Source organism: Lontra canadensis, unplaced genomic scaffold (assembly GCF_010015895.1).
Source record: "Lontra canadensis isolate GAN:19392208 unplaced genomic scaffold, GSC_riverotter_1.0 scaffold328, whole genome shotgun sequence".
In the NCBI taxonomy this organism is placed as follows: domain Eukaryota; kingdom Metazoa; phylum Chordata; class Mammalia; order Carnivora; family Mustelidae; genus Lontra; species Lontra canadensis.
This window is the reverse complement of record NW_022631322.1, coordinates 40,472-55,980: the sequence shown is the minus strand read 5'-3', so window position 1 is coordinate 55,980 and position 15,509 is coordinate 40,472. Positions and strand designations below refer to the sequence as shown.

The following is a 15,509-nucleotide window of genomic DNA, read 5'->3' as shown; positions in this document are numbered from 1 at the left end:
AAACCAGCACAGATGTGGGGCAGGAGAACTTGGCCCTGAGCAGTCTGGGGCTGGGAGAAGGTGGCAGAGACCTATAGAGCCCAAATTAGATGTTAAAGGCCAAAATCATAGAGAGTGGCCGAAGCATTAATTGTTAATTTATGTCTTCTTGTCATCCCCCAAGCCCCATTCCACTGCAAATTCCTGGAGGAGAGTTTTGTCTTGTTGACTCCCTGCACCCATCCTCCCACCTGGCACACAATATATCCTAACCTCTTCAAATATCTTTCCTTTCCTCCAGTTAGCAAAGTTGTTTCCAATTTCTGAACCTCAGTGCAAACTAAGAGCATTGGATTTGGAACACTTTATTTTTTGAAATGATGGGCTCTTTCTCATCCTTCAGTTCCTAGCTTAAATGTTATCTCCTTGAAGAGTTTTACCACTGTTTAAATTACACACACACACACACACACACACACACTCGTCTCTATCATAGCACCCTGCTGGTTTTCTTCACAGGCTATACAACAATTTGTATTGGTTTGTTTCTTGCATGCTTGACTCCATTCTAGGAAGAGGAAATTTGAATCTATCTTATTCATTGTTGTAGTCCTAGCAGTTAGCACATCCAAGGCACTCAACAGGTAAAGGTTAAAGAACAAAAGAACCAATATATGCAATCAGAATTTAATAAACCCATGAGAATTTAGTACTCTGTTGCATGGGAATTAGTGCAAATAAAGATGGATTCTTGGACCAGATGAGGAAAGACGAATTATTTACTAACTATCTTAGGATCTATGGAATAACCAAAACTAAAGCTGAAACCATTGCTTCCTTATTCTACATCAAATCAATTCCAAATGGATCGAAGAGCTATGCCTTTAAAAGTGAAGCCATTGTGGGGCACCTGGGTGGCTCAGTCCATCCAACATCAACTCTTGTTCTCAGGGCTCTTGATCTCAGGTTTGTGAGTTTAAGCCTTGCACAGTGCTCCAGGCTGAGCATAGAGTCCACTTTAAAAAATAAAAAAATAATAAAAAATATGTAAATAAAAAAGAAGCCATTAAAAAACCTGAAGAAAATGTACAAGAAGTCTTAATCATCTTAATACAGAGATGGGGTTTTTTTGTTTTGTTTTAAAGATTTTATTTATTTGACAGACAGAGATCACAAGTAGGTAGAGAGGCAGGCAGAGAGAGGGAGGAAAGCAGGCTCCCTGCTGATCAGAGAGCCCGATTCGGGGCTCGATCCTAGGACCCTGGGATCATGATCTGAGCGGAAGGCAGAGGCTTTAACCCACTGAGCCACCCAGTTGTCCCCAGAGATGTTTTTCTAAGCAAGCTAATATATCCATAAAAACTGACACTTTCTGTACTCACACATATGTGCTCAGAACACACTCAAACAGAAGCTAAAGACAAACAACAAATTGGGGGGAAATAGTTGTTACATTTGACAAAGGCTTAGATCTTATTATAAAGTGTTGTTACAAATAAACAATGAAGAGACTAATAACTCAAATTAAAAATAAAGGACATAAGCAGACCCCAGAAAGACTCATGCAAATGACCTTTAAGGATGTAATATATAATTTTAAGAATAACAAAGGAAAGAAATGTAAATTAAACATTGAGATAACCATTTTTCATCTTTGAAATTGACAGAAATGAAAAACCCTCATAGTATTTATCATGGCCAGTATGTAGAAAAAAATGAGCCCTGGCTATTATTGTAGGGGGATATACATTCCACCTTTTTAAAGCCAGGCTCAGAAAAAAATAAATAAATAGGAAAAGAAATTCAGGCTCATGGGTCAGCTGGACTTGGACTTGTTCAGCATTTCGATGTCTGTGCAGAGAACAACTGGGCAAGATCGATCAGATTTTTTTTTTAAGATTTTATTCCTTTATTTGAGAGAGAGAGAGTGAACGTGCATGAGCAAGGGGAGAGACAGAGGGAGAGGGAGAAGCAGGCTCCCTGCTCAGCAGGGAGCCTGACCTGGGGCTCCATCTCAGGGTCCTGGGATTATGACCTGAGCAAAACCTAACCGACTGAGCCACCCAGGTGCAGCTATCAGACTTTTAAATGCATATATTCTTTTTTAAAGTTTTTTAAATTTAAATTCAATTAATAAACTTGTAATGTATTATTTGTACATTACATTGTACATTACATACATTGTACAGGACTATGATTCATCAGTCTTACATAACACCCATGCTCTTTACAACACATACCATATACTCTTTGATCAGCAATTACATCCTGAGACTTTTATTTTGCAGATAAACATGCACACACAGGCAAAGATGTATAAATGAAGATAGTCCCACAAAAGCCAAAAAAAAAAAAAAAAACCCAAAAACAAAACCCTAAATGACCTTGAACAGTGGACTGATGATATAAGGTTTGGTTCATACTCATAGCAGACTACTATGTGGCCACTGGAAAAGAAATGTACCAGTGTCATATACCTCTTTACTATATGAAGCATAAAAGCATAGGAAGTATTGCACAAACCCATTTGTTGACAATAAAACAAAACAAAACAAGAAAACAAACAAAAAATGCAGGCCAGAGAAAGAAGGGAAGGAGGGAGGGAGGGGAGAGAAAGAAGGAAGGAAGGAAGGAAGGAAGGAAGGAAGAAAAAGAGATAAACAGAGCCAGATAAGTAGAGACAGGCAGACATGGCTCTCTATGCAAACCATCAAAAACCACTGGGAGCCAGGGGCCTGGGTGGCTCAGTTGGTTAAGCAACTACCTTCAACTCAGGTCATGATCCCGGAGTCCTGGCATTGAGTCCCGCATCTCGCTCCCAACTCCCTGGTGAGTCTGCTGCTCCTGACCTTCTCTGCTCTCATGCTCTCTCACTCTCTCTCTCCCTCAAATAAATAAATAAAATCTTAAAACAAAAACAAAAACAACACTGGGAGAAGGGCCTGGGAGGTCAGTAGGCTTACTTTCCACAGTACCCTTTTGCACTATTAGCGAAACACTACCAACTACACATATTACTTTTTCAATTTAAAAACTAGCTAGATTATAAATATGATGTTGACATCACTCAAAGTCACCTTCAGAAGGATTCTGTGTAATAGTGATAGTGATGTTAGTAAAACATCATTTTCAGTCTTGTTTAGTGAATGCCTTTATTACTACAAGGTATAAATTTTTAAATAAATACCTAAAATAAAAAAAATAGCTACTCAGTAATCCAGAAGTGAGACAGGTTTAGTTGAGAATAAACTATTCACCTTAAAAAGCCTATACTTGATGTATTAACAAATACTTTGTTTTGAAAAGAAGGCCTAGAAAGCCAGCTTGGGAGGGTTCAGCTCCTTTGTAGCTATCACCACTCCCTACCCATCCCCAACGATGTATTCAAATTCCGTGCCAAGAGTTACTTATTAAACTCAAGAGCTATACCGAAACTATTATAAACTTGGCCTGTATGATTTCATTTCTTAATGAAATACAGAACAACTGTGTTAGAAAAACGAAAATGGGCAATCGTCATGTAAGTATTTATTGCCTTTGGGAGTCAAAAAAGTTTTCGTTGTAGTTAGCATGTGGAGAAGTTTAAACTGTGAAATCATGATTGATACTTTTATACTTGATCATTGTGTTACTCCTTATTGTATGATGGTTTTCACAACAGCGTACCATGCTTTTAAAATGCACTTACAATATACTTTCTCTCTGTTAGTCAAAAATCTTTTAGGAGGGGCTAAAGAGAAGTATTTAAAATGAGACAGTAAACAGTACCCAGCACAGGGCAAATGGTTAATACGGATTTGTGGACTGTATGACTAAAGCTGTTAGTTGTGGCAAAGTCACACAAAATCTCGTAGCTATGCCCACCTAGCATATGTGGGGGAAGACAGGTGGGGAAGACAGGTTCATGTTGTAAACAGCCAGAGGCCAAGGTAAAAGTATCCCTACAAGGCTGTATATAATGTGGGCTGAAAGGTAAACATGTTCTAGTATTCTAAAAAGCATCAAACATTTGGATATTTGCAGATATCCAGGGAATAGACTTAATCTTTGGGGTTTGAGGTTTTTTCCTGAAATGTCTAGGCCCATGTGGAATACTGTGTCTATAAACTATGAATGACTAAAAACTGACTAGAATACTACCATTTGGAACCAACGAGGCACAAGGCAGGGCAGATTGAAATCTTAATTTTTGAGAGGGAAGGAGGTGATGGACATTGGGGAGGGTATGGGCTATGGTGAGCGCTGTGAAATGTGTAAGCCTGATGATTCACAGACCTGTACCCCTGGGGCTAATAATACATTATATGTTAATAAAAATAATTTAAAGGAAAAAAAAAGAAATAAAAGGAAATAAATTTGTTGACTTGCAGTGGAAGTCTAGGGAACAGTTTAACCAGGATACTTTGGTGGAAGTTTATCCGAAATAAATAAATAAATAAATTGTGCTATATTTAAGGATAAAAAAAAACCTTGATTTTTTTTTTTAATATTGAAAAATATGTGTCTAAAGCTGTTGCAGTAAGCATTTTAATACGGTCTGGCTGCACCTACTCTAGCTCTCCATGGCAAGAATGACTTATTCTATGTAAACTAGGACCAAAGAGAATGAAACTCCAGAATGTTCTGTAAACTTTAACTTTGTTTATAAGCTTTTTTTCCCTTTGCTACAAATTAAACCTGCACTTAGTGGTTGCAAGCCTACAAATAACTTCTTCAGGGAGTGTCATATTTCAAACCTTTTGTAGATAACATTTCTTTTTTTCTTTTTTCTTGTTTTGCTAGCCAAGAACCTGCCATTCGGTATCTTTCAGAGATACTAAAACCTATTTTTAAGATACTTCTGATAGCTGCAGAGGGTTCCTGCCATAGCAGTTTAGGAAGACATTTTTATCTTTGGAGTGTCATCCCCATGGGGCAGCTGGCTTGTGTGAGTGGTCTAGCATTTTTATGTATTTCTTTTTTGAATCCTCAGAGCCAGTCTTACTCCCTCTCAGAAGGCAGTCACCAGTTGCCCAGAGGGGACAGCCAACCCTCAGCAGCCGTGCAGCCTCTCAGCCACCCATCAGGGCATGGACAGCCAGAGGCCCAACAGCCTGTAAGCACTTGATTTTTCCTCCAGATCATAGGCATGACTGGGCTCTCTCATGGTCCCAGTATTTACGCACCAATGACTTGTCCCATCGGACCCTCCACCATCCTCCAGCCTGCAGATGTCATCAGCAGGCACAGCTCCCAAGCAGGGGAATCTTTCCCTGGAAAATGTCTGTTACAATGTTTGCAGCTACAGTAGAAAGGTGGTCTAGGAGCTCTGCTTCTGTTCCCAGCAGTATCCCCTTAATCATGCCTTACGGTGGAAAGCGTGATGCTACAGATGGCCACTAGGATATTTTAGAAAATGCGAATGGAATTTAACATAGCACAAGGAATGAATATGTTCTAAGACTGTGTTTCTACATAAGTAAATGCAAAATCTTCTTAAAAGAACAAAAAATCATCTTGGTAATGATTTCAGTTATTTACATTAGAAAGCAACTTGAATATGTACAAACTTCGACCTCTAATGTTTCTGGTTTTGAAGCTTGTTTTGCACAACCAAAACAAATATATAAAACTAAATACTAGTAGAATCCGAGTTGAGAAGGTGCAAATGCATGCCATTGATTTAGCATAATAGATAATATTATCTTGCTGGGATTAAATGGCCACAGTCAGTGTAAAAAATGGCCCTGATGGCTATCATGTGGTTTCTTTTGCATTACAGCGTGTCTAAAATAGGATGTGATGTGTGACTTTTTAATTCTACTGTAATGTTTCTCTATCCAAAACTGAGAAGCTTATGTTTGTAAGACTCCCTAAAAACAATCGGGACTTCTCTTGGCTAACATGCATGATTTTTATATTAAACCTACCTCTCTCTGTTCTCTAATCTTTCATCACTGGCTTGCAACAATTAAACTACGGCTATCTGGCATATATACAATCATAAATAGAAACACAAATGTAAGTGTTGAAATCGTGTGCTTGCTCTTGGTCATCCTGATCATTTAATATGCTTTACGTTAGTTTTTAAGTTATTACCAGCTAGCAATAAACACAGATTTTATTTTTTTAAATAAAGTCTTTTTTTTTTTTAATCTTAACTTATTTATCTGACACACAAAGAGATCACAAGTAGGCAGAGAGGCAGGCAGAGTTGGGGTGTGGAGAGCAGGTTCCCTGCTGAGCAAAAAGCCCAATGCGGGGCTCGATCCCAGGACTCTGAGATCACAACCTGAGCCGAAGGTGGAGGCTTAACCCACTGAGCCACCCAGGCGCCCCTAAACATGGATCTTAAAAGCCTACTAGGAAAGTTAAGAATTCCCAAGGATATGTCCATGGACTGGGATCCACAATTTCTTGACAGATAGTACTCCAAAGCCAGTTGGATATTGGTCAGGAAACTACATTTTCCAAGGAACTGTGATATAGAGGCTTTCCTAGCCAATTCGGAAAACTGGAAATTACTTTTTTATTTTGTGCTTTCCCCCAGTCCTATTGCTATTATTAATAGTTTCCTTCAACTGAAGACATAGTGCTTATGACTAACCTATTTGGAGCAGTATTAACCCAGATAAGGGGTTCCTATCATTTGCTAAATCACACAATGTTCAGAGTTTGCTTAGCCTAGAGGACGTGTCCTTGTGCTGAATGAGCTTTGTGCATCAACAGAAAAATACGATTTTCATATTTTTGGAAGATTCTGGAAAATCGTATTATTTAAAAATAAGGTTTTCCACAGGAAAATCTGCTTTGGTTTAGTGAAATGGCGGCTCTGTTCTCTTGCATGGGTTGTTTTCAGGAGAATCGCTTTCTGGAGGAAAATCCAGAATTGAGATCAATAGTGAAATCTCTTTGCCGTTAGGGTATGGTTACAAAGAGTATGGGCAGAGCAATAGGGAGAAAGCAAGATTCAGGGGAGCCGTGGACAAATGTTGAAATAATCACAAACTCAAGAGGACTTTTGGTTTCTGGAAAATCATTTGTAAGGCTGATAAACAGGCACTAGGAATAACTTGCCTGGCCCTTCAAATTGTGGTTTCTGGAATAGAGACAGCATCTGTATTACCTGGGTGTTTGTTAGAAATGCAGAATCCCAGGCCCATGAAGGATCTGCATTTTAGCAAGATCCTGCAGGGATTCTTAGCGTAGGACGGTCTGAGAAGCAACTAGGGAACAAGTTCTCACACTTGGCTGTACATCGGAATCACCTGCGGAGTTTTAAAAACCACTGAAGCCAGAAAGTTTGAATTAACTGGTCTGGTGGTTGGCCTGGGCACTGGGATTTGCAGATGTTCCCCAGGTGGTGCTAAATGTGAAGTTGAGTTTGAGAAACGCTGAACTGGAGCACAACACTCTTCTTCCAAGGGCAGATCAGCGTACCACCAATGAAAGCAGGTGTCCTTGGAAGTGCCCATAAGTGAAAAACAACTTGTGAATGTTAGAACATCTGCTCAGCGATCTGCCACGGTGTTTGGGAACATGCCACATTTATGACTTGCTTGTGCCAATATTTAACCAACATAAATCTTGTCTAAAATGGAAAACAGTTTGGGACTTATGGGAGGGGAACAGGCAAGCTCAGAAGCAGGTGGATTAGGAACACCCAGGAGCCAAACAACAGGTGGGAATCGGTCCAGATGCCCGAGAAGAAAAGGGAGGCTCTGGAGGCAAGTAAAAATGTGACTGGGAATGTGGGATAAAGTAAGTATGGTTTTAACCAAGAGTTGGCCTTAAAGTGTGATCCCAAACCCCAGAGAATTAGTGAAAGAAACCAAGCAGAATCCAGCCTAGACCATGCAGTCCTACCTCTACTATCAGGAAATCATTTACCCCAGAAAATTAGTCCCTCGGAACATCACCATGGCTATAGGAGGAACCAAAATGGGCCTCTGATGTCAAAATAGGACTTGCACTAAAGCATCCCTTCTTCATTTAAAAACAAGCCTCCCATTCAGAGTTGGCTGTATTTTATTTTATTTTTTATTTAAATTCAGTGAGCCAGCATATAATACATCATTAGCTTCAGATGTAGACTTGTGGCTCATCAGTTGTGTGACACCCAGTGCTCGGCTCGTCACATCACATGCCCTCCTTCATGCCCGTGATCCAGTTATCCCATCCCCCCACCCACCTCCCCTCCAGCAACCCTCCATTTGTTTCCCAGAGTTAAGAGTGTCCCTCTCTGATTTCCTCCCATTCCATTTTCCCTCCCTTCCCCTATGATCCTCTGCACTGTTTCTTATATTCCATATATGAATGAAACCGTATGATAATTGTCTTTGTCTGACTTATTTTGCTCAGCATAATACCCTCCAGTTCTGTCCACGTCAATGTAAATGGTAAGATTTCATCCTTTTGATGGCTGAGTAATATTCCATTGTATGTATAAACCACATCTTCGGGGCGCCTGGGCAGCTCAATGGGTTAAGTCTCTGCCTTCAGCTCAGATCATGGTCTCAGGGTCTTGGGATTGAGCCCCATGTCGGGCTCTCTGCTCAGCGGGAAGCCTGCTTCCCCCTCTCTCTCTCTGCCTGCCTCTCTGCCTACTTGTGATCTCTCTCGCTCTGTCAAATAAATAAAATCTTTAAAAATAAATAAATAAATAAACCACATCTTTGTCCATTTATCTGTGAATGGACACCTTCCACAGTTTGGCTATTGTGGACATTGCTGCTATAAACATTAGGATGCGTGTGCCCCTTCAGATCACTACATTTGTATCTTTGGGGTAAATACCTAGCAGTGCAGTTGCTGGGTCATAGGGTAGCTCTATTTTTAGCTTCTTGAGGAACCTTCATACTCTTTTCCAGAGTGGCTTCATCAGGCTGCATGCCCACCAACAGTGTAAGAGGGTTCCCCTTTTTCTGTATCCTCACCAACATTTGTTGCTGCCTAACATTCATTTTAGCCATTCTGACTGATATGAGGTGGTATCTCATTGTGGTTTTGATTTGTATTTTCCCTGATGTCAAGGGATATGGAGCATTTTTCATGTATCTGTTGACCATTTCTATGTCTTCTTTAGAGAAATGTCTGTTCATGTCTTCTGCCCATTTCCTAACTGAAGTATTTGTTTTTTGGGTGTTGAGTTTGATAAGTTCTTTATAGATCTTAGATACTAGCCTTTTATCTGATATGTCATTTGCAAATATCTTCTCCCATTTGTAGGTTGCCTTTAGTTTTGTTGACTGTTCCCTTTGCAAAAGCTTTTTAATCTTAATGAGGTTACCAATAGTTCATTTATGCTTTTGTTTCCCTTGCCTTTGGAGGAACGTCTAGCAAGAAATTGCTGTGGCCAAGGTCAAAGAGGTTGTGTGTTCTCCTACAGATTTTTGATGAATTCCTGTCTCACATTTGGGTCTTTCATCCATTTCGAGTTTATCTTTTTATATGGCATAAGTAAATGGTCCGATTTCATTCTTCTACATGAGACTGTCCAATTTTCCCAATACCATTTGTTGAAGAGACTGTCTTTTTTTCATTGGCTATTTTTTTTTTTAGATTTTATTTATTTATTTGACAGAGAGAGATAGCAAGAGAGAGAGCACATGCAGGGGTGAGAGGTAGGGGGGAAAGGGAGAAGCAGGCTCTCTGCTGAACAACAAGGCCAATTCGGGGCTCAATTCCAGGACCCTGGGATCATGACCTGAGCTGAAGGCAGATACTTAACCAACTCAGGCGCCCAGGCACCCCTCTGTCGGATATTCTTTCCTATTTTGTCAAAGATTTTTGACCACAGAATTGAGAGTCCATTTCTGGGTTCTCTGTTCTTTTCCATTGATCTATGTGTCTGCTTTTGTGACAGGACCATACTGTCTTGATGATGACATAGCTTGTAACATAGCTTGAAGTCCAAAATTGTGATGCCATCAGTTTTGGTCTTCTTTTTTGATATTCCTCTGGCTATTAAGGGTCTTTTCAGGTTCCATACAAATGTTAGGATTATTTGTTCCAGCTCTGTGGAAAATGTCAATGGTATTTTGATAGGGATTGCATCGAATGTATAGATTGTTCTGGGTAGCATGGACATTTTATTTTTTTAAAAGATTTTATTTATTTATTTGACAGACAGAGATCACAAGCAGGCAGAGAGGCAGGCAGAGAGAGGAGGAAGCAGGCTCCCCACCGAGCAGATAGCCTGATGCGGGGCTTGATCCCAGGACCCGGGATCACGACCTGAGCTGAAGGCAGAGGCCCTAACCCACTGAGCCACCCAGGCGCCCCAGCATAGACATTTTACAATATTTGTTCTTCCAATCCATGAGCATGGAATGTTTTCCCATTTCTTTGTGTCTTCCTTAATTTCTTTCGTAAGTGTTCTATAGTTTTTAGGGTACAGATCCTTTACCTCTTTGGTTAGATTTATTCCTAGGTATCTTATGGGTTTTGGTGCAGTTGTAAACGGGATTGACTCCTTAATTTCTCTTTCTTCTCTCTCATTGTTAGTGTATAGAAATGCAACTGATTTCTGTGCATTGATTTCATATCCTGCCACTTTGCTGAACACCTGTATGAATTTTATCAATTTTGGGGTGGAGTCTTTCAGGTTTTCCAAATAAAGTATCATGTCATCTGTGAAGAGTAAGAGTTTGACTTCTTTGCCAATTTGAATGCCTTTTATTTCTTTTTGCTGTCTGATTGCTGAGGCTAGGACTTCTGGTACTATGTTAAACAATGTTGGTGAGAGTGGACATTCTTGTCACGTTTCTGACCTTAGGGGAAAAGCTCTCAGTTTCTCCCCACTGAGAATGATATTCACTGTGGGCTTTTTGTAGATGGCTCTTATGACATTGAGGTATGTTCCCTCTATTCCTACACTGTGGAGAGTTTTATTCAAGAAAGGATGCTGTTTCTTATGCTTTTCTGTATGAATAGAGTTACCTATAGTTGACCAGGATGGCAGCCCTGTAGATTAAAATGTAAATTCATATGCTACTTACCGAGCCTCTACTGTATAAAAAGCACTATGTGCACCTCTGAGGCGTCTGAATCATCATCATCATCATCATCAAGATCATTAAAATTATCCTACGCTGATTTAATTTCACTTTAAATAAGTTCTACTCCTAAAAAAAAAAAGATGCTGTGTTTTGTCAAGTGCTTTTTCTGCATCAGTGGTTCTTGTCCTTTCTTTTATTAATGTCCTTTCTTTTATTAATGTGACTTATCACATTGATTTGCACATGTTGAACCAAACTTGTAGCACAGGAATAAATCCCACTTGGTCGTGGTGAATAATCCTTTTAATGTGCTGTTGGATCCTATTGGCTAGTATCTTGGTGAGAATTTTGGTATCCATGTTCATCAGGGATATTTATCTGTACTTGTCCTTTTTGGCGGGGTCTTTGTCTGGTATGGGGATCAAAGTGATGCTGACCTCATAGAATGAGTTTGGAAGTTTTCCTTCCATTTCTGTTTTTTTTTTTTTTAGTTTATTTATTTGACAGACAGAGATCACAAGTGGGCAGAGAGGCAGGCAGAGAGAGAGGAGGAAGCAGGCTCCCAGCTGAGCAGGGAGCTCTGTGATTCAGGACTCAATCCCAGGACCCTGGGATCATGACCTGAGCCAAAGGCAGAGGCTTTAACCCACTGAGCCACCCAGGCGCCCTGCATTTCTATTTTTTGAAACAGCTTCAGAAGAATAGGTATTAATTCTTCTTTAAGTGTTTGATAGAATTGCCCCGGAAAGCCATCCTGCCCTGTACTCTGAAAGAATTAAGGTCGACAAACTCCTGGCCAGACTTCTCAAAAAGAAAAGAGAAAGGACCCAAATTAATAAAATTGTTAACATAAGAGGAGAGATTACAACCAACACCAAGAAAGACAAACAATTATAAGAACATATTCTGAGCAACCATATTGACTCATAGGCATTGACAAATTAGGCAATCTGAAAGAAATGGATCCATTCCTACAAACATATAAACTACCAAAACTGAAACAGGAAGAAATAGAAAACCTGAACAGACCCATAATCAGCAAGGAAACTGAAGCAGTAATAAAAAATCTCCCAACAAACAAGTTGGCTGTATATTAGTTAAAATCACACAGTCTTGGCTTTGGAGGGTTTCTTATCTATGGTAGCTAAAAAGCAGTCATTTTAAAGAGGTGGAAAAAATGCTGTCAAGAACAAATACACTAACAGAAGGAAGATCATACAAATCAAAAAACTGACACAAGAGCTTTAAAGATATAGGAGCCTGGGGCCTCTTGGTGTAGGGTATGGAACCCAGCCTATATCTGCTCTGCTCACAGCAGCAAGAACCAAGATTCCCAGTGATGGTGGACATAACTGGAGGTTTCAAGGCAGCCTTTTGAAAGGATACTGATGATTACTGACATTTCTCAAGTTCTTGCTAGACTGTGAGCTGTTCTGGGGACATGGGGTGAAGTTTGAGCCCTTCACCCTACCAAGCACTCCACATTGATGTGTCCTTTAGACCTCACACAACTCTGTGAGGGAGGTAGTAGTATTATCCCCCTTTGAAATATGGGGAAAGTGAAGCAAGGAAAGATTAAATAATTTGTCTAGTGAGGGTTGAAGCACAGATTGAGATTTAGGTAGAAGTTCTTCACATAGTGCCTTGGGTTCACATTATACCAACCAGAAGCTAACTTACCAGGATTTCTAAACTATTGAACTGGATCATTATCTTCTCTTTACCCCCATCCCTGAGTTTCCTTCCTCTCCCCCAGGCCCCCAGTTAGATTCAGTGCTCTTCCTTAGTGCTTTCATGCTACTCTGCATATAATGCCATCATTCCCCTCCCATGTGATTTTAGAACTATCTGTTCACACCTCCCCAACACTGGACTGATAACTCACTTGTTCATCTTTGTATCCCCATTACAAAACCCTATTACATTGTCCCCATTATAATGACACAAAACCTGGCACACAGCAACTGCTTGATAAAATTTGATGAATTTGTTACATTTTATAGATAAGCCTTACTCAAACCAATGTTTTGTTCTGTTGGAATTCAAATCCCTATGACCAGGTGCACCCCCAAACCACTGTGTGAGTAAGGTCCTTATATTTGTATTTTTAGAAACTCCCCAAGTGACTCTAATGTACCCAAAGTTGAGAGCCATGGATCTAATGTCAGGTGTTCCTCTAGTGCAGGAATGTGCCCAAATGTGGCCCCCAGACCATCATTGGAATAACCTAGGATCTTGTTAGGAAAGCAGATCATTGGGTCCCACTCCAGATCTACAGAATCAGAAATTCAGGGCCTAGGGCCCAGCAGCTGCTGCTGAATAAGCCCCTCCAGTTGATTCTGATGTTTGTTCAAGTGTGAGAATCAATGTTGAAGCAAAAGTATCTCACAGGCCTGGTATGGAGTTACAGCCCAGCTTTGCCTAAGAACCACTCTCATCATTAAGCCTGCAGAGCTGCCCGGATGATGGCCTTTAAAGCCAACTTAGCCCCATATCCTCCTCCAAGGCCTCGCACACCAAGTGCAACCCAGGGAACTGCCCCATTATTTTGTCCACCTGACCCCAGGCTGCATTCTCCCACCACTCATCTTCACATGCATAGAGAAAAGGTAGCTCAGGAGTCCCTCCACCAGCAGAGGAAGGAAGCCACTCTTCATTCTTCCCATCAGTTCAACATATTCTTTGAAAGAAACTTTTATGAGGGTGCCTGGGTGCTGCAGTTGGTTAAGGGTCTGCCTTCAGCTCAGGTAATGATCCCTGGGTCTTGGGATCAAGCCCTGTGTCAGGCTTTCTGCTCAGCAGGGAGTCTGCTTCTCCCTCTCCTTCTGCCCCTACCTGTGCTCATGCTCTCTCTTTTTCTCTTTCCATCTTTCTCTTTCTCCCCTCTCTAAGATAAAGAAGGAAAGAAGGGAGGGAGGGTGGAAAGGAGGGAGGGAGGGAGGGAGGGAGGGAGGAAGGAAAAGAAAAGGAAGAAGGAAGAAAGGAAGGAAGAAAAAAAGGAACTCCTATGCGCCAGATACTGTTTGGGGCTCTACAGATAAAAAGAGATATAAAAGACCACAGTCCATGCCCTTAAAATAGCCCACAGTCTAGCAAGGGAGGAGAACAAATAATTATAACGATGTGTGATGGATGCACTAAGAGAAACATGTCCAAAACTTGGACAGAGGGGGAAGTGATGCTGTGTGGGAGGAAGAAATAGAACAGGCTTCCTGACATGGAGAAGGGCATTCTTTACAGTGCTGGAGTATGCACAGAGATGTACAAGAAGGGTAATGCTACCGGAAGTACAGCTCTCCACTCACCAAAGCACTTAATCCATTAAGCATCACCTGCCTGTGCAGCTGCTAGCCCCTCCATCTCAGCTGGGAGCTTCTGCAGGGTAGACACTGCATCTCACTCAGGGGTCTGTCTCCGGGGCTTGACACCTAACAGGTGTGCCATACATCCTTTGATAGATCACTGGACAGGAAACGGTGACACAGATGTGAAGGGGTGAGACCCAAAGGCCCTTGTTTGCTATGCAAAGTGTATTAGTACCCTAGGGCTAATATGCAAAGTATCACAATCTGAGTGGCTTTTTTAAAAGATTTTATTTATTTATCTGAGAGAGAGAGAGAGAGAGAGAGTGAGCAAGAAAGCATGAGTGGGAGGAGGGGCAGAGGGAGAGGGACAAGCAGACTCCCCACTGAGTGGAGAGCCCTACACGGAACACTATCCCAGGACCCCCCGGATCAAGACCTGAGCTGAAGGCAGACACTTGACCATCTGAGCCACCCAGGCACCCTACAGATTAGGTGGCTTAAAACAATGGAAATACATTCTCTCAAAGTTCTGGAGTCTTGGGATTTGGAATCAAGGTGTTAGCAGGGTGGGTGTTCCTGGGAAGGTACAGGGAAGATTTCTTTCTTGTCTCTTTCAGCCTCTGATGAGCCCCAGACATTGCATTTCTTGGTGCAGGGCAGAGAAACCCCAGTCTCTGCCTCCTTCTTCAGATGTTTTCTCCTCTGTGTGTGTCTCTGTTTCTCTTCTTCATAAAAGGACGCCAGCCACTGGATTTAAGAACCATTCTAATCCAGGATGATATCATCCATGATCCTTTACTAATTATATCAGCAAAAGACTCTGTTTCCAAGTAAGGCCACATTCTGAGGTTCCAAGTAGACAAGAATCTGGGTGATACTATTCAACCGACCACACCAAGGAATGAATTTATTTATTTATTTATTTATTTATTTATTTATGGCTTTAAGCCCATAGCGGCTTCTAAACCTTGTACATCAGATTCCTTCAGAAGGCTTGTTTAAACAGAGAGCTGGGCCCTATCCCCAGAGTGTCTGATTCAGCAGATACTCTTGAGGGGGGCCCGAGAATTTGTTTTCTCACAAGTTACCTGGTGATGCTGATGCTGCTGATCCAGGGACCACACTTTAAGAGCCAGTATCTCAGGCAATAGAGAGTCCCTCAGGGATCTCAGGCAAGGCAATGACAAGGTCAGAGCTGCACTTTGGATGGACTGTGCTAGAAGCCGGTAGAACAAGTTTTCAAGAG

At 41.1% G+C, this 15,509-nt stretch overlaps 1 protein-coding gene across 1 annotated transcript in view; it reads left to right on the top strand.

Annotated features, from left to right (window-relative positions):
• Positions 1-3,450: 3,450 nt before the first annotated feature.
• LOC116862787 (annexin A13) overlaps positions 3,451-15,509 on the top strand; it is a gene marked incomplete at its 3' end in the record, with an annotated part of 50,899 nt that continues 38,840 nt past the window's right edge. Inside the window, exon 1 of the mRNA XM_032850186.1 lies at positions 3,451-3,499. Within this exon, the coding sequence (XP_032706077.1) occupies positions 3,485-3,499 (15 nt within the window). The remainder of the gene's footprint in view (positions 3,500-15,509) is intronic.